This window comes from Tympanuchus pallidicinctus, unplaced genomic scaffold (genome assembly GCF_026119805.1).
Source record: "Tympanuchus pallidicinctus isolate F22 unplaced genomic scaffold, pur_lepc_1.0 scaffold1, whole genome shotgun sequence".
Lineage (NCBI taxonomy): Eukaryota > Metazoa > Chordata > Aves > Galliformes > Phasianidae > Tympanuchus > Tympanuchus pallidicinctus.
The window spans coordinates 73829298-73852529 of record NW_026294618.1 but is presented as its reverse complement, the minus strand read 5'-3'; the positions used below and the strand labels follow the sequence as shown (position 1 = coordinate 73852529).

Below are 23232 nucleotides of genomic sequence, written 5' to 3'. Positions count from 1 at the left end.
GGTGTAGGTTAAGTCACTTTGCATTTCCTGTGGGCTGTCATATTCTTGAATTTGTTTGGTTTTATGACAAATAGAATTGGATTTCAGGTTAAAAAAACTGTCTCTGAAAATGAATGGCTGAATGTGCTATCTGCCTACAATCATCTTCATTTTTCTTACAATTTTTTTTTTTTGCTAACAGATTATTTTTTTCTGGCATATTAAAAACAGCTCACGCCATTAGGATAAAATTAAAGATGGAAACTTGAGTATGTTTCATGTCTGAACTGGTGAAGATTGGTTATGTATGAAATTATTATTCTTTACACATTTGGCCTCACGGAATTAGTCTGATTCTCTTGGAGGTGTAGTGATTCACAGCTGTTGCGTGTTTGAGGGATTCAGTTCACTGAATGAGATACATAAGAAATAGAAGGGTCTAGGGGAAAAATCTACTCACACGCCAAGCAAACTGGTTTTTATATTTGAGAATCTCAAGCAAAGTCTAAGCAAACTGAGGGAAATATTTGTAGCAATCATATAAGGATTTCAGACATATATGGTATAAAGGACAATTAGTAACTCTTAATCATTTTCTCTCTAGTGTACTTTTGCTGAAGTTTAGTCTCAAAGGTATCTGAGACATAAAGTAGTTCACTTACACTTGACTGTATATTAAAAAAAGATGTTCAAAGAGAGTCAGAGGAAAATTTTGTAAGTGCCACAGTCACTTATGATGTAAAAGAAGTTTGAACTAATGCTAGAAGACAATAATCAATTGTATCTACATAGTTGCAGGAGGATCTGTTTCAGCCTTGTCATTGTTGTGTGTGCATTTTCCCCAGGTGGGTTAGAAATGGAGGAGTTTTGCAGTTTTGATAGGTTATGGAGGGTGAATAACTGATACTGCAGCATGAGTTTAGGAGCATACGACCGTCTGTTTTATAAATTGCATTAAATAAGACTATTTTCTATATATTCAAAGTGATTCCTGTTGTGAAGAATAACAAATCTTGAAAATGTACTTATGGTTAGTAGCCTTCCAGGTAAAGACATTCTATAAATGCAGTGTTCTAGGAAATGAGAACTTACACATTAAATGCCTTAATTAATTACTGTCTTTAAAATAGACATGCTGTCTATCTAGATAAAAACAAGTGCTGCATGTAAACTTCTGTGGCAATTCCATAAATATTCATGATGGTCCTACCAGCTGAGTTACAGTAAAATACAGAAATCATCTCCTTTTGTTATGTGAAAGCTTTTGTCTCATAGATATTGTTCTCCAGCATTTCTGTAAAATCAAGATTCTGTCCTGTTTAAATTTTCTTGATAATTCATTTAACAAGTCAGACCATACAAAGCTTCCTTCCTAAAAGAAACTTTCTTACCAGGTAAGAGTAAACTGAGAAAGACCTCTGTTCAGCATCTGCTGCTCCTTTCTGAACATGAGCTATGGCAACTGGCTCATCTGCCTGTCCTCTGCCAAGCTTGCAGCCACACATACGCAAGTGCATAGCATTCAAAAAATAATTGCTATCATGCATAATTTTTTTCACATCTTGAAATTTTTCACATAATTTTCTCTCTAGCATTTGTTGCCTACTTTTCATATAACTAGCTTCAAATCTCTATCTGAAATATTGATTTTTCTTAGGAATTTTTTTCTTATACATTTTTCTGCATTGTTTTGCATGGAATAACTGACAAGAAGGAGGACTGTGCAGAAGAGGCATTATGTCCTTTCTTTGCCCATATGCTCAGGAGGGATTCCCTTGGCAACAGCTTAGCAGTAAGCAATGTCGATTTGAGAAATATTAAGCCGTATTGCTTGCCTGAACTCTGCTGGAAAACTGCATGTGCTCAGCATCTCTGGAAATGAATCCATAAATATGAGTCAGTAGCTTGGGGCAAACTGGTAGCAAAGTAGCATTTTTCTTATATATAAATTGTCAGATATGAATAAAAATATATTTGTTAAAATGTATTCCATGAGAATGGGGAAAAAAATTATCAATATAGTGTAAATAGCTTGTGCATAGCTCTACAATTCTATAATCCTGAATCTTGATGCCCAATACCCATTTTTTCAACAGCTCATGTCAGCAAGAGTATGTCAGCAATGACTCCTGTAAACAATCCTCTTGGGTCTTTAATAGAAGTCTTTATTGTAAGGATCTGCCTCAGGATATCTCAAAATTTCCTGGATTTTCAGGTGAAGTGAGAAGCAGTGCCTTCCACCCATCTCAAGTAATTTACCAAATTGTTGTACTACTTGGTTGTCACTCCTTATGTAAGTGGCTTTTCATTGAGAAACTAGATCCACAGAATGTGTTGACTAGGATCTTGGTAATGGGGCTAGGTGAGAAATAAAATCTAACGAGCAGCATTGTCCCTCAAGAAAATATGACTGGGTCTAGTATTTGCTATGCATAAAATGTAATCTGAATCATGAAATGTGCTTTCAGGAGAGCTGCACTAGCAGAAAGATGGTCTAAGTAATCTACTTTTTCCAGATTTTTTCCATTATATTATACTTCACAGCTACAAATTTCACTCATTAGGAACTATTTCTGTCATGTAAGTGATGAAAAGAATGTTTCCCTTAATAAGCATGTCCTGAATTTTGTTGTAAACTTTGCAATTCGGACACTGACAGCCCACCACAGTTAGGGCTCTTTAAGCAGGAGGCATTTCCCGAAAATGCTCTCCAATTCCCTCACCTCTTCAGAGTTTTTCACTTACCTGTTTGTTTGGTTTTTTTTTCATGAATATGTGGTTTATCTCTGCAATATGTGTAACATGTAAAGTGTGTTTGGCCAAGGCATTTGTATTCATATCAAAATAGGCAGCATTACTTTAACAGTGCTACTTTAAAAGCATTGATAATCTGCATCTAGGTCCTAAAAATGGAGATTCTGATATTTATAAACATAATTTTCAGAATTGCTTTCAAATCACCATGCTTACGACATTAAATATGTTTTTCTTTTCTTTTCTTTTCTTTTCTTTTTTTTTAATGTTTCATTATTAATATCGAAGTTAGAGCTTTCAGGCTGTGACTACAAATGTCTTTTTTAGCCTTAACACTGTCAGCACTCTGACAGTGGGCACTAAGTAATTGCCATCCTTGCAGCTGGGTTTTGCATAGCAAATTCATGGGAATTTAGGTGACTTGGATGGCCTTTCTTCTGTACCATTTTTTTGTCACCTTGCACAATTTTACCTGGCAACATAATCTGGAGAATTTTGTGTATAAAAAGATAGATTTGCTTTTTCTTGAACTCTCCCTAGTTCTTGAACTCCCTGGTATTTTGAAATTGGGTTTCTTTCTTGTCCTTGATTTATTTAAGAAATTTGTAATTAATTGGCTCTACTTCTCTAAATTTATTATCATACAACATTCCTTAAATGTTATGGAAATGTTGTGATCACAGAGTAAAAGCTGGTGAGTGGTAGGACTGTTACAGAAATTTTGTTTTGGACCACTTGCAGATTTAGCACACAGAAACTGTCATAGTCTTGCTTAATTTCACTAGCATTTACTGAAGGGTGCAGTACGTTTACTGATAAATGAGGCTGACCCATTTGTCCACCTAAAAGAAAATTATCTTTTTTTTCCTATGACTAAGAGAAACTCAACAGCAGTCACAAATACCAAAAATTAATTTTTTAGAGCAGATCTTAAAATGGCATAAATAGCCCTAGAAATACTGATGTTAAAAAACAGTTGTTTTCATTATCTCTGTTCCGTAGTTATGCTCAGTGCTTATTGTCCTGTAATTCTCCATCTGACGCAGATACTCACATATGGAGAACTTCTGTTTGCCCACAGGGCACTTTGAAACCCTTGGAGCTTACATTACTTTCTGTTTTCTTTGCACTTTAAATACTGACTAGGCATGACTCGGCGCTGACTCTGAAATGAGAGTTTTGATTCAGAGAGGCTATAAATTTAATCTGGCTTCAGTGAAGAAAATGAAGTTCACAGAATGTTACACCCACCATCTAGGGGTGAATCAAGCTGTAACACTGCTGGTGCTGGGACAGTTACGTAAGGGGTTTTAAGTTTGTGTACGTGGTGGTGGATGTGTAGGTGGCATTATCTGTGGTCTTCAAAAGTGTGGATATCTTCCATAGGATTCAGCTGAAGCTTTTTTTCTCTGCTCTGTATAGATTGAGACCCCTTTTAGAAACAACGTTAAATTCCCAGCTTTAACTTTCAGTTGGAAGCTCTGTGTTTTGAGGTTTTTGTTGGTTTTGTTTCTGTCAGTATGTTTGTTTAATACAATGAATAGGCAGTCCAGCTTATTGCTTCTAGAATAAAAGTTGCAATTATCACTGTGATATATAGAAGTTTGTGTGAATTTTCAAGTACAGTTGAACAGTTGAGCAGGAAACAGAGGTAATTAACCTGAAAATTTGCTATTTTGTATGTAACAGTTTAAAAAATTTGGAGGGGAGAAAAGTCTATACGCCCTCTCCAATTTCTGGTTTTCACTTTCAACTCTCTAATTGTCTGGGTTTTGTGAACGTCTGAACAGAGTTTTCAAGAGCAAGTAGTCTTGCTTCACAGATAACACTGTTTTTCTTAATTCCAGTTTGTGGTTCAAATACCCATTTATATAATGTAGGTCACTCCAAAAGCAATGCTTCCTGTTTATTTCCATGGAAACTACAACAGGTACAAAGAACACAAAAACACTACTGGATAAAGCAAAATGCCAGCTATAAAACGTTATTTTTGTATATAATTACCACTGTTAGCTATACATTTTCTCCATCAATGAGCAGCAGCCTGCGTGCTGTGCTTGTAAAAATCTGTGTAGACCTCCAGAATGCAGCTTGTCTTTCACAGCGCTGTTGCTGCTGCTGAAACATACCACCCACTGCCTCACTGTGCTCACACTTACTGTTTGGTATCCAGAAACGTTCAGTAAGAATCAATGAATGTCAGTAGGTGCCATTTTTTTTCTCAAATGGTGGAGTTCAATCCCATACCTTTGCTTCATATACACTTCCATGTGAGATGCCACTTGTCAGAGTGCCCCTCTGCTGCCATCTGTCACATGGCAACAAAATGTAATTAAATATTGGCAGCTTGGCTCTACTTCTACAGCCATACCACCAACATCTGCATCTGATGTTCTGGGTCAACAAAATAAAATAGGAGGCACTGCTTTGGAGCAGCCCTTTGGGATCTTTGGCCATCTTCCAGTATGAAATGTTACATATTCACACTGCATTTTAAATTGCTGGAAAATCTGTTTTCTTATGCTAATCAGTAACTTGTAAAGCATATAGCATTTAATACATAGATCACTTTAGTGGAGGCAATTCTGTTGATTGCAAAATCCATCAGAGTACACTGGCACGAAAAAAAGATTGTATGTGGCAGTCCATATTTAGTAAATTGAGGTTATTAATCAGACCCTGTTCCCAGTGTATCATTCATCCATATGTTAAGCATTTTTCAACACCCTGTGAGGGAACAGCAAGCACAGGCAGCTCTGCAGGAGAAGATATATGAGGTTTAAGGGTGGCAACAGTACAGCAGAGGCTAATCTCTCACCAATAAAGTATTGAGTGACTGTGAAAGTCCTGGCTTAAGCTAGGAAGTCAGGACAGCATTGGTAGTATATAGGCCTGTTTACAGGCATACCTTGTACAAATCAAGCAGGGGCAATGGAATGTAGCTGTGCTTGAACACAGCTATGGGTCGGTAGAGGTCCTGGAATGGGTTGCTTAGAGCACTTAAAGCTCCATGGTGAACTGAGGGTCGAGAGCAGGGTCCTTGGGGGTCACTTTTAGTAAATGTCTTTTTTATTTATTGCACATGCTACAAATTAATGGACCTCCCCCCTGTGCAGGTTTAGAGTAGTGCAGGCTCAAAAACAGATTCTGCTTCAGAATAAACTGAAAGAACAGTTGCAGCCCTATATTTTTGGGTTTTTTTGGACAGTCAATAGCACTCATCTTCAAAAAATTTTGACTGAATTCAGATACAATCCCCCTTCTTTGAAGTCTTTCAAACTTTCTTTATTCTCTCAGCATACTTGCTTTTATTTAAGCATAAGGATTCATGGCTGGGAAATGCCTGCAGTTCTAATGTGGAGCAGTAGGATCACAAGAAGATATGTAAGAACAAAAAGAATATTTTGACAACTTGCTTCCTTCAGGCATAAAAGCAATCTGCAGAATTTTACAGATTCTGTCAAACTGCCAATACACTACAGTTACTAAGGACCATCTGATAATGATGCAGTCTGGTAAGTCAACCTAAGATGCAGTTCCAAAAATCTCCCATTAGCAGATCATAAATGAACACTGATGAGCTGGAAATGTCTTCTCTATTATTGTAATTTCCATTCTACAAATGCAGATGTTCATGTTTTGGGGAAAAGAATGGGAAACACAACACTGGGTATGTTGTAATTAACTGCATCATCTTTTTGTGCTGGAAAAGCATATGTGAAAATAGAACAACTTATAGTTTGAGAACCTTACTGCAGATTGTGGTTCCAAATGAAGCTGTAAAAACACCAGAATCTTTTTCAAATGATGAACATAGAAAAGCAGACACTGTCATACTCTGAAATGCCAAGGGATCATGACTGTCTTTTGGTAGAGGACCAAGAGACGCATTGCTCGATGTGAAGCTACATTTTTTGGTGCAGAAAAGGAGTGGTACCAGAAAAAGACAGCAGCATCCATATTTCAGGTCTCATTGCTCTGAACTTCAAAGGCATGAAACATTGTTTCTCTGTATTTTCAAAGTCTGTCTGAAAATGAGAGATTTTCACATTTTTTCTGCATTCCAATAGATTAGTGAATTTTGTTATGGACAAACCAAGGTTTTGTATTGGCAAGACTGTGAACTAATGAACTCAAATTCCTGAGCTGCTGCCCACTTCTCTTCTGTCTACAGTAGCTCTTAAAAAGATCCTCAAACATGCACTTTTATAAGGATGAATTGTTAGCACACCGCAATGACGGTAATATTGAATCACGGAGTAGGAATGTTCTTGAGGACTATTTTGTTCTGCACTAGTGATTTCCCAGGTAACTAAGTCCTTATTGGGAATATTCCAAACCATCAATATTATAACTTTTATATTCCCCAAAGGGAGGTGATCTAGATACTAGAGAAATTTTTTTTCTGGAGAAAAATGTCTAGGGGATGAACATGACTTGGCTAACTATGTACATGACGAGAAACAAGTGTTCTTATAAGGACCCTTTGCCAAGGTGTTGAAGCAAAAAGGATAATTAAAAGAACTGCAGGAAATATTCTGTGGTATGCTCACATAGTGAAGACAAGGATTTTCTCAGACACAGTATTATATTAAGAATCCAGAAAGCTAATTCTTCTGTCCGCATCTGCTCCTGGTGACCTAGTGGTTGTCTTGCCAGCTCTGAGTACTCTGTGATCTGAAGATACCTCTTCTATTGAAGCCTCCTCTGGCAGAAAGGTGGACAGTTGGCTGCCTCTACAGCAGTGGCTTTTGTTGAAAGTAGGAGGAGATGCCAACCCCAAAATTTATCCACAAGGGGATTCAAGGAAGTGCTAAGCTAATTAAAGGTGCCTATAATGGGGAGCATGAAAATATGACTTAGAAGAGGATAAGCAAGTGCAGAGAGCAGAGTAGAGAGTTTGTTTTGTTTCTGTTAAAATGGTTGGAATGGACAACTTCTGGAATTCTTAGAACTGTCTACACATTTCTATTAAATATACACTGTATGTATGTATTTTATTGATGATATTTTCAAGGATTTTAAGAATGTTTTTTCATGTTCAGAAAAATAACCTATTTTGAAGGAAAAGGGGGAAAAATGTTTCACTATCAGAGGAGTTAAATATTAAAGACCATCTCTGTCCTTTTTATTTTTCTAGCGCTGTGAATACATCCTCACTACAAAGGGTCCAGAATTCATTTAATCTTTTTGTGACATTTCATTATGTGCTCCAATGCAATAGTGTAATTGTGTAGTACTATTAAAATGTATGGAAACAGAGGCTATAGAAATTCTTTGCTTGCTGTACTGGATGTGTGATTAGTGTATTTGCATCCGTACGTATTGAAGACAAAGAAATTGCACTGGAACCAGAGAGGATGCAGGAACATAACAAACAGAGGAAGTGGACATTGCTTCTTAAAGGAATTAAAAAAGTGTGAAAGAAAATAGGCCAGGTAATTTATATTAAATGAGGAAAAAATAGACAAAAAACTGTATCAAGCAACTTCATCGTATGTCAAGTAACACTTGTAGCTGCTGCTGGAGTTATGAGAAGTGCTTGTCATCAATTGCACCAAAATAACATCCATCAGTGGGGGTTTCCATGCATTTGCAAGTGATTTGTTTGACATAAATATATTTCCTTCAGAGTTGTAAAATTTATATGTAATTGGTTTGATTACCTTAAAAATCAAAGCTAAATACAAAATAAACAGTTCCTTCCTAGAGATTGCAGGAATGATGTTCCTATATGCAGTTATTTCAGTTATTTCTCTTTGTGACCTGTAGTGGAGAAGCTAGTAGTTGGGAGTTCGGAGTAATTGCCCATTCCTAGCAGAACCATTGGCTCACTTTGCTGATCACAGAGACCACTGTTAAGGTTTTCTTACCTGCACTGATCAAAAGGTTCTTCCATGTTATATGTGAGAATGTGCTCGGAAGTAGTGATGTGGGTAGACACTGCTGCCAGACTTTAGCAGAAGAAATTGTATTCCCCTCCTTATCTTTCTGTTGGGGCGTCCTGTGTAATGCTTTTGGGGTGATGGGAAGTAAATAAATCTGTTGGAAATATGCTTCATTTGTAAAGAATATAGAGACTGAAGAACTAAGAATCAAGCTTTTATTCAAATAGAAACAACTGTGCTGTCTGTGTAGCCTTAACTTTCATTTTCATGTTTTCAGTATTTAGTTCCATTTTACTATTCTGTTCAGTCAGGATGAAGTGGAGGCAGAACAGATCTGCTGAATGATTTTGGTTTTAGAAAAGAATGAAAGATTTTGTATCTAATACAAGCTTCTCCTTTTTCATTTTTTGATCTAATCTTGTTTTAAATGGAAGTCATTGCAGACTGTCCTGTATGATACTTGAATTTTTTTTTGAATCAATTTTTAATTAAAAGTTTATGTATACAATTTTTATATTTCCTGAGGAATGCACATACAGTTAAAGATGTTTTTGCCATTTTGTCTTTAATTTGCCATGAAATAAATTCACTGCAAGTATCTCGTGCATTTTGTATGTGACATCTATTACATGAAGCAAATTTTATAATTATTTAATGAACCTTTGTATCTGACCTTTAATTTCAGTTAAATTACTTGTAGCGTTGATCCCGCATCTAAAGCTTTTCAGAACTGAAGAATTCAAAACGAAAAAGAGGGCGAGCAATAAATACAGATGAAGGCTCTAGATTTCTGGTCTGCTGTGTTTGTGAGACAGTAGCAAATCCTGTATGATTTTTATTCTGTTTCAGCGGTTTACCTCTGCAAGCGGACAATGCAAAATAAAGCAAGGCTAGAGCTAGCAGACTATGAAGCTGTAAGTACCTGAGGAAAAGTAAATTTCTTTGCTGATCTTAATTAGCATGTAAAATAATGATAAGTGTGAGAACTGTGGGCATTCTGTAGTTATACAACTTTTGCCAGCATGTGGGTTTGACATTGCTCAGGAGTAATAAAAGGTGTTTGAGAGGCAGTAGCAAAGGCTGGCTGGGCAAGAGTTGACATTTTGGCTTGTCTCTAATACTGGATCATCATGCAAGGATCAGAAACAGCTGCTTGCAAATCGCACATACACCTCGTGTTTGAAAGCAATTGTACTCTACATAGTGTAAAGACTTGAATGAAAAGTCTCTGGCAATGTTTTGAGAAGCGTTTAGTAGCTATAGAGATATGAATCTCATTCTTAAAAGTGTTGCTGGCACTTGAGCTTACATCTCATCAGTTATACTATAGGCAAAGACTGCTAGAGTAGAAGCACTTCCCACTATAAATGTCATGCTCTGCCCCAGGCAAGAAAGCAAGGTAATTGGGGCTAGGAAGAGCAGTAGGAGGAAGGAGTTTGATTAGGTGAGGAGGATGGCACTGACCAAGGAGGTGGGTTGGATTCCGTCCCTATTCCCCCTAAAGTTCCTGAATTTTTCATGAAAGTGTCAACATAAGATTCATGCACAGTCCTTTCTCTGCACTGAAAACTGTCCAGCTGTGTTACTATGACATGATAGCAGGATAGTCAGCCAGACCTCTCAACATGCCAAATACTCTAGCCTCAGCATCATGCTGACAGACTTCATTGCCTCTTCTGGCACAAACTTGCTTTTCAGTGTACTGCACTGTGAGGTATGTATGATTTTATATTTGCAAAATTTACCTCCAGTATACTATTCATAAGAGCCTTTATTGGTATTTACAAGATTTCCAGTCTCTGTAATCTTTATTTTTGATAAGAATTTAGTTGAGAGACTTTTGCAATACATAGAAATACAATTAACACAACACTTTTTGTTAGGAAGTTTAAAGATGTTTTTTCACTTAATCTCAATAAAAACAATGTGCAATGGCAACTGGGATCTTTCTTGATGAATTTAAGTACCTCATTCTTCTCCATGTTATTATAATGCATGCTGCTGTCTCTCAAGCTTGAGAGAGATAGAAAAGCTCTGTCACAGAACATGAACCTGTTCCAGTGCCACCAAAATAATTTTCTCAAGGTTTGGAAAATCTTCTTCCTGTTATTAGTAGTAGAATATAGCATATATATACATTCCTCATGCAGTGCTGAATAACTTTAGTCTGTATTTCTTTTGAAATGAGAATAGCTGTGGAAGCTTCAGAGACTCCATTACAAAAATATTCCTACTTTCTCATTATTGTATTTTAAATACATTTGTATGTAGCCAACATTATCAAACACAAGTCACTCAGACAGGCAACTGATGGAATTTGTCATGTAGATCATTCAATATGGAAATTTCTTCTGTTACCTTTCATGAGTAGGTATAAAACAAGAATGTGGTTTTGCATTATTGCAGGATTACCCTGTCCAACACCCAGCACATGGAAATCTTTCAAAAATCCCATGTTCTTTTAGAGGATTTCATCCACTCTTATCATCAAATTTTCAAAGCAAAAATAGTGAGGACATTAAAAAGTAGATTGATGTAATGTTCTATCCTCTTTGGATTTGTGCAAACACTTTAAATCATAAGGTGCATTTATACTGGTACACACTAAGGCTTGCATTACGTCTTTGTGGGGGGGAGGCATGGGAGGAGGAAAAGGTAAGTCAAAAACTATTAAACAGTAAATTGCTACCTAACTTGTCAAAACTGTGATCTGTTTTCAGGAGAGCTTGGCCAGGCTACAGCGAGCATTTGCTCGGAAGTGGGAGTTTATTTTTATGCAAGCTGAAGCACAAGCAAAGTAAGTTCCTTTCAAGATGAGTTTTGTGTGTGCATGTGTGTGTGCTTTTAAAGGGAATAGGGGATAAATAAGATATTGGAAACCTCTTATGTTTCAAATCACTAACACAGTTTCTTTTAAATATCTCACAATAATGACAGAGTTGACAAGAAGAGAGACAAGATAGAAAGGAAAATTCTTGACAGCCAGGAGCGAGCGTTTTGGGATGTGCACCGGCCAGTGGTGAGTGCTGGTGGAGTTGTGCTGCCTGGGAGCAGGACTGATGGTGAACATTAGTCTCTGCAGGGTGTTCAGGTAGTCTGGAAACAAGTAAAAGGTTTGTAAAGCATGAGTTGGGGTCTGCCTTCCCATTTCCAATATCAACAGTTTCCATCATTCTGCTATTTAAGACTGCTTTTAAGATTACACACAGTTTAGGGTTTTCAGGAAATAGATTTCTTGTGTCTAATTTCTTGAATCAGACAGTAACTTTTTTTCGCTATTACAGTCTCAAATGTTTTGCAAGGTATGAGTCACGCCATTACACTATCATATCTAAAACTGCTTTTAAATAATTCAGAATATATTTTAATCTAATTATTTGCTTGCTAAGCCTTCCAATTTCACTGGTCATATTTTCAATTTTTTTTTTAATGTGCATAAAGGTTAGCTATTGTTAGCTTTGATATGTGAAAGCTGTAGTCTTAACAAGATTTGTCAGATTTCTCTTTCAAAATCCATCTGAAATTTTCAAAAAAAGTCCTACTGCTTCAGAGAGTGAAAAATAGAGGGAAAACACCAAATGTCATAACAATTCTGATTGATCTTTGAGAAGTGAATAATGACACTGGTTTGCATTACTACAGAATTATATCTGCTTTTCATATGTAGCATTAAGCTACATATACATTTTGATATAATCGCCAGTGAAATAGAATATGGACTGTATCTTCCACTGACATTTTAATAAATAAGGAACTAAAGCTTACTCATTTTCATTCGTAGTTGTTAGATGACTTAAACTGTAACAACAGCTGGTGCTATGTTGTCAGTAATTGTTTTGAGGAAGTAAGGTCAGCTTGATGAAGCCTGTAGAAGAGGTGGATGGGGTGAAAAAGTTTCAGAGAAAAAATAATGAACTTCAACAGGGTCAACTTGCACTTGTGTAGAGTGGTATTGGAAGAGCAGTAGAAGAAATGGATTTTTAGGTAGGATTTAAAATGTCAAGTAGGGAAAATCATTTGAGGTGAAAAATTCAGTCTGCAGACATTAGATACAAAAACATTATTGTCTAGTCACTGGCATTAAACAACAAAGGAGGGCAGAAAAACAATCTGCCACCTGATGTTCATGGAAGCTGTCAATAGAAGAGACACAGAATGTTTCTACGCGTATAAGAAGTTTAAAAGCATACAGCATTTATCTTAGCTGCAAAAATGGATTTAAGGGATTTGAATCTGGGAATGAGATGCTGTTTCCATGTTTGGAAGAGAAGTAGTTGAAGGTTTGAGTTAAGGTATGAGCAGACAATAAGGAGAGGTTTAAAGGCATCAGAGCAAGAGGAAATTGAATCTGATTGAGAGCTTTGACTGAACTGTGGATAAATCTGCCTACTCTTGTTGAGATTTTAACCTGGATGTAGATAGACCTAGGAAATATCAAAGGTAAAAGATTGGCTTACTGTCAGCAATCTAGGCTCCTGACTTTGAGAGATTATATAAATAGAGATATAAATAGAAGAATGGAGAAGAAATCATTGGCACTTGGGCTAAACCTAGCAACATATTCTTTCTTTTTTTTTTTTTTTTTTTTTTTTTTTGTGTGTGTGTGTGTGTGTGTGTACTGGCAGAGTAAATATATCTTAAGAGCTTTCCTTTTCTTTACATGTTCCCTGAAAGAGCATTTCCCTAATTTTGAAATTTCTATAAATAGCAGACTATGGAACTGATTGAATGAAAATTGATTAGGAGAATTAGGGTTTCAGTCAAAAAGCAGTAACAAAACAGCTAATGCAGGGAAGACGGTTCTTCTAAGATGAAAAGAAATTGAGCTGTTCTTCTTCGAAAAGTAATGTTAAATGTCTGGATTGAAGCCTTTGTAAAAGAACTCATAGCTTTCCTGAATCTAGGCAGACTCTGTTAAGATCGAAAGTGACTGTAAGACCAATACACTGATGATATAACATTTGTAAATACTTCTGATTGCAGGATTTAGGGGTTTCATGGCATTGTTGTCTGGTAGAAAAGTAAGGAAAAAGCAAACTTGTCATTTCTTTAAGACCTTGTCACACATTCCACACCTTCATCTTTTTTTCCCTGTTAAATTCTTTACTGGATTCTGTTTCCATTGATCTCATTTTAAATGTTTATATTTTAAAATTGTAATTTATGTGGTCTGAACATGATCCTCAGTATCTGTGCCAAAAGGTAATACTACCAGGTGTTCAGGGTCATGCAGTGGATAGCTGTGGTTATTTGTTCTAGGCTTTCCTTTCTTTTTCTTTTTTTCATTTATTCTGCTTTTAATGACTTTTCCATCCTGTTCTTCAAGATCAGCCTCAAAGACTTGGCAAAGAACTGCATTTAACTTGGCCAAGGTGGAACAGTCCTTTTTTTCACACTTCATGTGCTACAGACCTTGAGATTTTCTGGGTCAGTTACTTGTTCAGCCACAGAATATTTCTCTGTGCTTTACCTTTTAAACATCTATAGGAAACAAACATAAATTATGCCATCCAATTTATCTGGTGATGTATCATGTCTCCTTTTGCACCTGTTTCACTGTGTACCTTTACAAGGGAGTTACCCATCCAACAGTCGGGGAATATGGCCAACACAGCTGTTGCCAGCCTCAAATAATCACACTTCTGGTAATAAAATAAATGTATTGTACAATGTGTTATTTTCAGAATTGTGAAATAAAACTGATGAGGTAATGGGAAGATGCAGAAAAATGAGATGATCTGGTTTTTAGTAAGACTCAATTCTGGTAGCAACTGGGATAATAAGCTGAATTATTAAGTGCAGTACAAAACATAGATTTAACAGATTTCCTTATGCATTAGTATTGCAAATACTGTATTTTTCACAAAGATCATATTAACACATTCTTAATTAAAATTCATACTGCTTAAAAAATTTTGAATCTATGCAATTTATGTTATTTATGTACAGTAATATCTGGTTCTGAAAACTAGTCACTACAAACCTAAAACAACCTGTTGTAAATTAAGAACAATCAGAAATTGGATTAGCTTTCAGAAAGAATTAAGCATGTCAGTTCTGTCCAGTCATAAACTCTTTAGCACTGTTTCTAGTTTACTTTTAAGTGCCTTAAGTCTTTAAAAATTACATCTCAACATCTCTTTTGTATGAATTTTATACATTATGTCTTTTCTGTGACAGAGAAACCACTATAAGAATTATTTTCAAAAGTGAAATGATGAAATCCTATTCTCTTAAAGTGAAAACCCAGTTTTGTACTAAATCTTAAACAAGCAAGGAAATGAGAATGTGAGCATAAATGTCACGATTGATGCTCACATATGGATTAAATTTAAGGCTTAGTTTATTATATTAAATTTCTTGAAAATCTCTATGTATCTCTTCTTCTCCTGTCCCAAGAAAACCCTTTATTTGCAAGGCCACTGAAATTCCTTTTGTGCCTGATATTATTCAGGGAAAAGATTTGAGCTGTAGTTTGAAAGGACAGGTATAAAGTATAAAGAGAAAGCTCATGCAGCTCAGGTGCTTTTTTTTTTTTAAGATACTGGAAAAGATACTGAAGTTTTAAGCAACCCTAACTTTGCTGTTGAGTGGTTGAGTGTGACTTCCCATCTTTTACTTTTAAAAACAATTGGTTTTACTGTACTGCACATGCTATTTAAAGCTTGATCAAACTAATTGATCATTTCTTCTGTATCTGATGCTCTTTGAACCTCATTTTTCTTGTCTAAACAAGAGAACTTGACAACTTTTAGTTATGTTTTTATCCACTGATTGCAATCTTATTCATGCTTTAATTTTAAACTGCAGAACAACAGGGGGCCTTCTGCCATTTTAATAGTACTCTTCAAATAATATATATTTAATAGTTATCTTCAAATAAAGCCTTGACTAAAGCATGTATTGATTTTACTAATTGGTACAAATGGCAAGTTGTCCTTTACAAGAGACTTGTCTATAGCAGGTTTAACTTATGCTTATGCCTGTTTTTGCAGTTTATCAATAATTCATTATTTCTGCATCAGTGTATTTCCAGTGGATGACACAATCAGGATTGTTGCTCATTCATTTCACTTTAATAAATAAATTTGTAACCGTATATCTCTATTATGTAATAACTCAAAATGAAATTAACTAAGGAGGACATATATTGAGCATTTAAATTCTCTGTGCTTCCTGCATAGTTCTCTGTTAAAATCTTCAACAGGAGAGAACACTTAATCCTAACAAAGCTTTTATTAATTATTAGCAGGACGATCCTTTCCTTTGTAGGAACCACTCCAGTAAGGTTTGATATTGGATATACTGAAGCCTGAAATGCCATTTCAGTAAATGAATAAGAAAGCATGAAAAGCTGTATTTAGGAAATTAAAAGCCAACAGATTGTACATCATCAGCTGATATAGACAAGTTTTAGCAGCTAAGCTGTGTAATACTAATTTGTTTCCATAATATTACTTGAGTGTAGATCACTATTTTCAAAGATAGTTCCAGCATCTTGTTAGATGTATCATGTTTTAAAAATACATTCAAATTAAGGAATATAACCAAATTTGCGGCTGTTCTATGCAAGACCACTTCCAAATTGTATTCACTTATTTCAGTGTCAGACTGAATTCATAATACTGACAATCATAATCACATAATAATTATTTACCCTATTTGTGTTCCAGAAGGATTGTATTTAGTAGCATAGTACAGGTGTTTTAAGATGAATGATTAAAAGGCTGAAGAAATTGTGAAAAATACTTCAGTAAAACAAGCAGGTTTTAATAATTTTTTCCTGATTATGTGCCAAATTTGCAAGGCATCCAGGAATTAATTTGAAACGTAACTGCTACAGAATTTATCTTGTAAGAAAATCTTGGGATTTTCTTCCTGAACATTAAATATAATTTATCAGTGTTAATTGGAAAGCATCACTGTACTTCCCAGATGAGCTAACTTACAACAGAAAAGAGAGTCCTTGGGAAGAACTAGGAAAAATGTGATACAATTTTAGAGAAGTTTAGTCTGGAGTTGTAGAGAGTTGAAAGAACTTGGTAATATCTGTATATAAAGTCATAATCAAGCTAATCTACTTATTGCAATTTCTATAACATCCCCATGGACTTTAATCTATGGTTACTGGATTATTTTTTTTTTGTCAGTTATTTGAGGCTGATTGATGTAATAGTTATAAAGTTAGCAATCAGATAAACATTAGGAAAACAGTTATTTGATTTTCTTTTAAAGGATTAAAAAGAGAGCAAAGATCCTTTGACAGGACCTTATAAAAGCTGTTCCTCTAAATACTTTTAAAAGAGCTGACCAATTGTACTTAGCACGCTGGGAGTGTTTCTATAAGACTTTCCATTGTACCATCAAAGTCATTAATAGCTGTGCTCCTGCACAGCAAAGTCATCTTACCCATTGACCCTGAAGTGCATAATGTAGAGTAAAATGAGGTAAAAGCAAAAATATAAAAAAAATCTCAGCCCTTCCTTATAAGTCTTCACAGGTTCCACATACTCCGATAACTTGCATCTCTGGGAAATGAAAAATTGCTGCATGGTAGAAGAATGTCTATACCTATACAATAGCCTGTGTTTTTCTCTGTGAGAAACACTCCTAGCCATTACTGACAACTTGCTCAGTAAAGGATTTTAATGTCTCCTTTGGTGCTAGATGTTGTCTGAGAAAAATAAACTTTCCCACATACCCAGGGTCAAACTGGGGATTCCTCTGGCTATCCTCATTTATTTTTTTCCAGCTGAGCACCACTGGCATTTTTTTCTTTGCCATGCTTCTTTCATCCTCTTATTCTTGTTTGAATTTCAACTATGCACAGTCCAGCTATCTCCACAAGTAAATTGGAATATTAAAACAACAGATAAAATTTAACTCTGATATTCTTCAAAGTATTTATTATCTAATTATCTTCGTTTCCCTCATTTAGAAGTGAGAAATATTAATAGTGACTGCTGAGGTTTAGAAGACTCCTTTCCTAAGAAAGTAACAGAAATCATGACAGAAATAACAGAATAGATAGTTGCAGAAAGCAACACTGACATTTGAGACTTTGGATATTTCAAATTTTAAGCTTCCTATATTTGTGATAATCTGTTAAAAACAGTTCAAAAGTTTTCAACCTCTGTATTGTCTTTACATTTGTGCATTTGACTTGCTCTAACTTCTATCTTTTTTTACTCTTTTTTTCCAACTGAGATACTTCATGTTAAATTGTATTGAAACCCAGGGAAATTTTACATTTACTGCTTTAATGTACACTGAATTTATGGGCATGCATATTGAAAGGATGCAATTATTTTAAATATCACCTATGCTTTTCTAGGTGAAGAGGCTGTGAGATTTAGTTTTCCTTGTCAACACTTAGTTAATTTTTATGAGTTGAGAACACACACTGCTGGCTGTTAGAGAGCAGAGGAAGCAACTACCAGTCTTGTCTTTCCATTCTGCTGTTGAGGAAATCGGAGGACAGGATGATCAATTTCACACTGCCATGAACTTTTCACTGGAGCGTTCCACAGTGTGGATTATTTTTATTTCATTCCCTGCTCTTTGTAAAGATTATAGCCTATATCACAAAAACATGGGCTGAGAGGGACCTCTGGAGGTCCTTGATTTCAACCTCTGCTCATAGCAGTGCTAAGTTGAATAAAATGGTCCAGGCCCTCGTTTACACAAGCTTTGGAAATCACAAAGAATAGAGATTCTGCAGCCCCTCTAAGCAATTTCTTTCTATTACGAAGAATATTTCCTTTGTAGCTGACAGCACTTTCCCTTATTGCCATTTCTGACTGTTGCTTCTTGTGCTTTTACGGTGCACGTCTGGAACAAGTTCAGCTTTGCAAACCCCCTTCAGGCATCCGAAGACAGCAGTTAGCTGTCCTTTTTTGAACGATAAATAAGTCTGATTCCCGCATCCTCTCTTTGTCTGTCATATGTTCAGCCTCCTGATCATCTTGCTATTCCTTCACCAGATTTTTCCATTTTGAATTTATATCTTGCGTTGTCTGCGAGGCCCAAAACTGGTCTTGGGATTCCAGATATATTATTCTCAAGATGCTAAGCAAAAGAGTTAACCCCTTCCTTTGCCTGCTGGTTGTGCTGGATGTGCTAATTCAGCTGGATGTGTGATTAACCTCTATGGCTGCAAGGGCACTCTGCTGACTTATACTTAACTTCTACCTCAGCTTCTACAGAGCAGCAACGCAGGCAGGCAATTCCCACCCTATTGCAATGTATGAAGTTATCCTTTCCCACATACGTGTGAGTTTATTTGTATCAGATACAAGGAAGCTTCTGGTTTAGAAGAGTTAAGTAGATTTACAGTTAAGTTGCCATACTCTTTAAGAAAAAAGACAGCATCTCAATTTACTTTTTTTTGTTTTTTAATTAAGATTTTGCACTTATCAGCATTACAAGTAGATCATACAGAGTTTGTTACATATAAAGATGACTGTAGCAATTGTACATTTTTTAACTAAACATACCCTCGAGTGTTTTTGTTCAAATGTTGTCTATAGTCAGATTCACATAAAGTCTTCCACTCCACCAGCCGTGGGATGCAAAGCAAGAGAAGCTTCATCCTTCTGCTGTGTTTCTTAGTGGATTCCTACCATGTAGCCTCCTAGAGAGTATCAATAGAAAGTAGTAAAGTAGTGTCGACAGGGATTCATACTAATGTGATTGTTCAATAACTGAAGTATGGATAAATAAATCTTCCATATGTGTTCTGGCTTTTATTGTTTTGTTTTTAAATATTTATCTGTATCTGTTCAATTCAGCACTGGATTTATTGTCATTGGTCTGTTAGCCTGGGGATTAGAAGACTGAGGAGGGATCTAATTAGTGTTTATAGGAATCTACTGGGAGGTGGGAGGTAAACGGATGAGGCCAGGCTCTTCTTGGTGGTGTGTAGTGATAGTACAAACAGCAGTGTGACACTAAAATGTCACACTAAAATGTGAACATAGAGTGTTCCATAAAAGCATGCAAAAGAACTTATTTACAGGAACGGTGATGGAGCACTGGAACAGGTTGCCCAGAGAGGATGTGGAGTCTCCTTCTATGGAGATATTCATGACCCATCTGGATGCCTACCTGTGCAACCATTATAGGGAATCTTGCCTTAGCAGGGAGGTTGGACTCAACAATCTCTTGAGATCCTTTCCAACCTCAGCAATTCTGTGTATATTAACAGTGTCATTTATACTTTGAGAGTGTGTCAGCTGATGGATGAAAATAAAATCAGATTCCTTTAAATATGTGTTAGCATTTCAGACATCTTATTTAATATCAGATAAGGGCTTAATTCTATCCTGGTTATGATCTTGCTGAATGACAATTTCAGCAAGGTCACAAGAGCTTCCTATGTGTTTGTGACTGTGGGGGACTGTTTTCATATAGTATATTAGTCCTGAAAGAAATAAGCGTTCTATTTACTTTTATATAATAGGCTTCAATTCTTCCAGGAAGTCTGTTTGAAAACTCTTTATGGTATTAGTATGGAAATTATATATTGCACACTAAATGGGAGTCTTGCAGCCGAGGACTATGACAGGCATCTCACTATTTTAACTATGGTAGCCCAGTTGAAAAACAACACAAAACACAGCTGGATGTAATTGTATTGAAAGACATACTTATTATGTTAATAGGGGCATGTGAATAAAATGAAACATTGTCCAGCAAAGCAAAGGTTTTCCAGCAAAGACTCTGAATTACTTTGGCAAAATGTTCAAATGAGACAACCTTTTATTTTTGTTTGAATTGAAAATATGTTTGGTATTTATTCTTAAATACTGACAGATGAACTGTGGCAGCACCACAGAAACAAGAGAACTTATGTCAAGAATCCATTTAATAAATATTCTTTAATTGAGAATAAAGTATGAATTATGACCCTGAATCTTTTAGGTGCTATAATTTGAATCACATAATGAAAACACTCTGTAGTGGTGACATATGTGCTAAGCCCCTGTTATCCTGGCTTGTGATAGTACTGTGATAATGCCTTTCACTGCCTTCCCCTGCTCAGTGAAGCTTACTGATTTTCCTGCCTGTGTCATTCTGGTGCTGCTTCTGCTGTGCCACAGGAACATAACATCACCCCAAGAGGTTGTAAACAGTCAGGTTTCAGTAAGATTCTACCAGATGCTGTAGAAGTTCAGTATTGGATTGGCTTTCCTTCTAAACAGTGCAGGCATTGCCCTTCTTCCAATCCTACAAGTTTCCCAGAATTTCTTATTTTCATCGGTCTGCAGAACTTGTAAGTTACCTGGTCAAAGTGCTAGATCTGGTTATGCCAATTCATTGCTAGTGCACTTGAAATCTTTCAAAACAAGACGCCTCCGATGAGTTTTATATTTTGTTTTGTTTTAAGACATGTTTTTAACAAACCATAACTGAAGACTAAAAAAAAACCTATAACAGTTTGTACCTTATGTAAGTGTGCCTGCTATTCAAATAGCTGCTTTCAGGGGCTGAAATACTGTTAAAAGCTTGAGTCTTCATGGCCAGCTGCTGCCATAATCCTGAAGTAGATGAAATGTTTTCTTTTTAACTTTGTATCTCAGTATACTGTCCTATGAAATTGCTTTCAGCCTTTAAATTGATTGTCATGCGGAATTTTGTACTTTTCAACCTATTGTTGAGTTTGAGAGTTACAAGCCATTCTGAGATTTAGTACTCAAATTAACTTTTGTTGCTAAATAGAAGAAATGCTACTGTGGTGAAAAAAATGTTGTTTGTTATATTTTATTTCTTTATTACATAATTAAAAGATGAAAATGTCTTTGGGTAGAGCTTTATTTCCCCTAAATAATACCAACTCAACTACAACAGTGTAGATATAATAGTGAGATGTGATTCTTGACAGTCTAATCATTGGTTAATCTAGCAACGCTCACAGAGTCAAAATATTGTTAAATCACTGTCCTTCCCTACTGTGGAAAGCCACCAGGTGAGCTGTTTCAGTGATAATAACATTAGAAAATAGTGTGAAAGAATTTATTGCTAACAGATCTGCAGAGGAGAGCAGTGCTGAAGACAGTGTATTGATTGCTGTAGGAAAAAGAAATAAACCCACAACATTTCAAATGCACCCTGCAATGGACTTATACAATTCCTCTTATGTAACATAAATAATGTTAAATTTTATGGACATTATATTTTAATGGAAAAAAAATGTCTCAGAAAATGGGTTATTAATGCTCTGTGCAAATCCTACAGAATAAGAATGCATTTGCATGCAAATGCTGCAATAAAATAGTATTCCTGGTACATTACACAGATCCAGTCTTGATATTATCCCAGTACCTATGTATATTCTTTGTAATGAGGAACTGTTTATTCTTGAAATGTAATATGAATAAAATACATATGATTGTAATATTTACAGTTTAAAAAGTGTAATTTTTTAAAAATGCTGCATTTAAAATCATTCAATTTAACTTATTTTATTTTAAATTTAATTTAATTTAAAAGCTGTTATTTGAAATAGATTTCTGGAGATAAAGTACCATTGTCCTGCTTAATGAAATGTATTTGTTTCTTGTCAATATAAGAAAGATGTAAAAATTTTTTTTCTGTGAAGATTTACACCAGCACCTTATCAAGCATTTTGCAGAATGATGAGGAAACACGTAGGTTGCTCTGAAAGTAATGTCTCCTATTTATTTCCATAGAAACTACAACGGATAAAAAGAGCACAATAACAATAATTATGTAGAGCAAATTCTCAGCTACAAAATACTGTTTTTCTATGTAATCACCACCATTAGCTATGCATTTTCACCAGCACTGAACAAGAGCTTGCTTGCCAACAGAGGTGAACCACTGTTGCTGTTGCCAGTGCTGAAAAACACCACCTGCCACCTCACTGTGCTTACAACCACTGTTTGATCTCCATAAATGTTCAGCATGCATTGATGAAGATCCAAGAATGGCATTTTTTCTGTATGAAGGAATTCAGTGACGCATCTTTGCTTCATTTGTATTTCCACGTCAGACTGCCCCTCTCCTGCTGTCTGTCACATGGCAACTATTTACATGTAATAGAATGTTGGTAGGAGGGTTCAACTTGGACTTGGTCAACTTGGTCATACCATCAACATCCACCTCTGATATCATGAGCTAACATAATAAAACAGGAGGCATTACTTTTAGAGCAGTCCTGGTGATTTTCCCATTAGTGTGATAATAATTCCACTTTGGCAAGTAAATTCCAAATTCCACTAAAAGTAAAACAAGACAACCTATTTTCACTAACAAGTGTACTCTCACTAGAGAGTAGATTTTTTACTTCCCACTCCCAGTGGGATATCTAATCCCTTTAAAATCAATAGGTAAAACTCACCTGAGAGGATAACAATTATTAGTTGCTTCCAGAAATGAATAAAAAATGGACTACTACAGGGAGTTTAGTACTTAAAGAAAATTATGAAAGATGAATTAAAAGAAACTAGTTCTTTCCTTTCTTTTTCTTTGAATAGCCTGGATGTGTAAACACTACTGAAGTGGATATAAAAAAGTCTTCAAGAATGAGAAATCCACATAAAACAAGAAAGGTAAGTACTGCAATTATATAAGAAGCAGGAAATGGAGG

At 35.7% G+C, this 23232-nt stretch overlaps 1 protein-coding gene across 8 annotated transcripts in view; it reads left to right on the top strand.

Moving 5' to 3' along the window:
• RGS7 (regulator of G protein signaling 7) overlaps positions 1-23232 on the top strand; it is a 231725-nt gene that overhangs the window by 166462 nt on the left and 42031 nt on the right. For all 8 annotated transcript variants that reach the window (XM_052701782.1, XM_052701775.1, XM_052701793.1 and 5 more), the window contains 4 exons: positions 9471-9535; positions 11342-11418; positions 11559-11640; positions 23120-23194. In XM_052701782.1, the coding sequence (XP_052557742.1) occupies positions 9471-9535; positions 11342-11418; positions 11559-11640; positions 23120-23194 (299 nt within the window). The remainder of the gene's footprint in view (positions 1-9470; positions 9536-11341; positions 11419-11558; positions 11641-23119; positions 23195-23232) is intronic.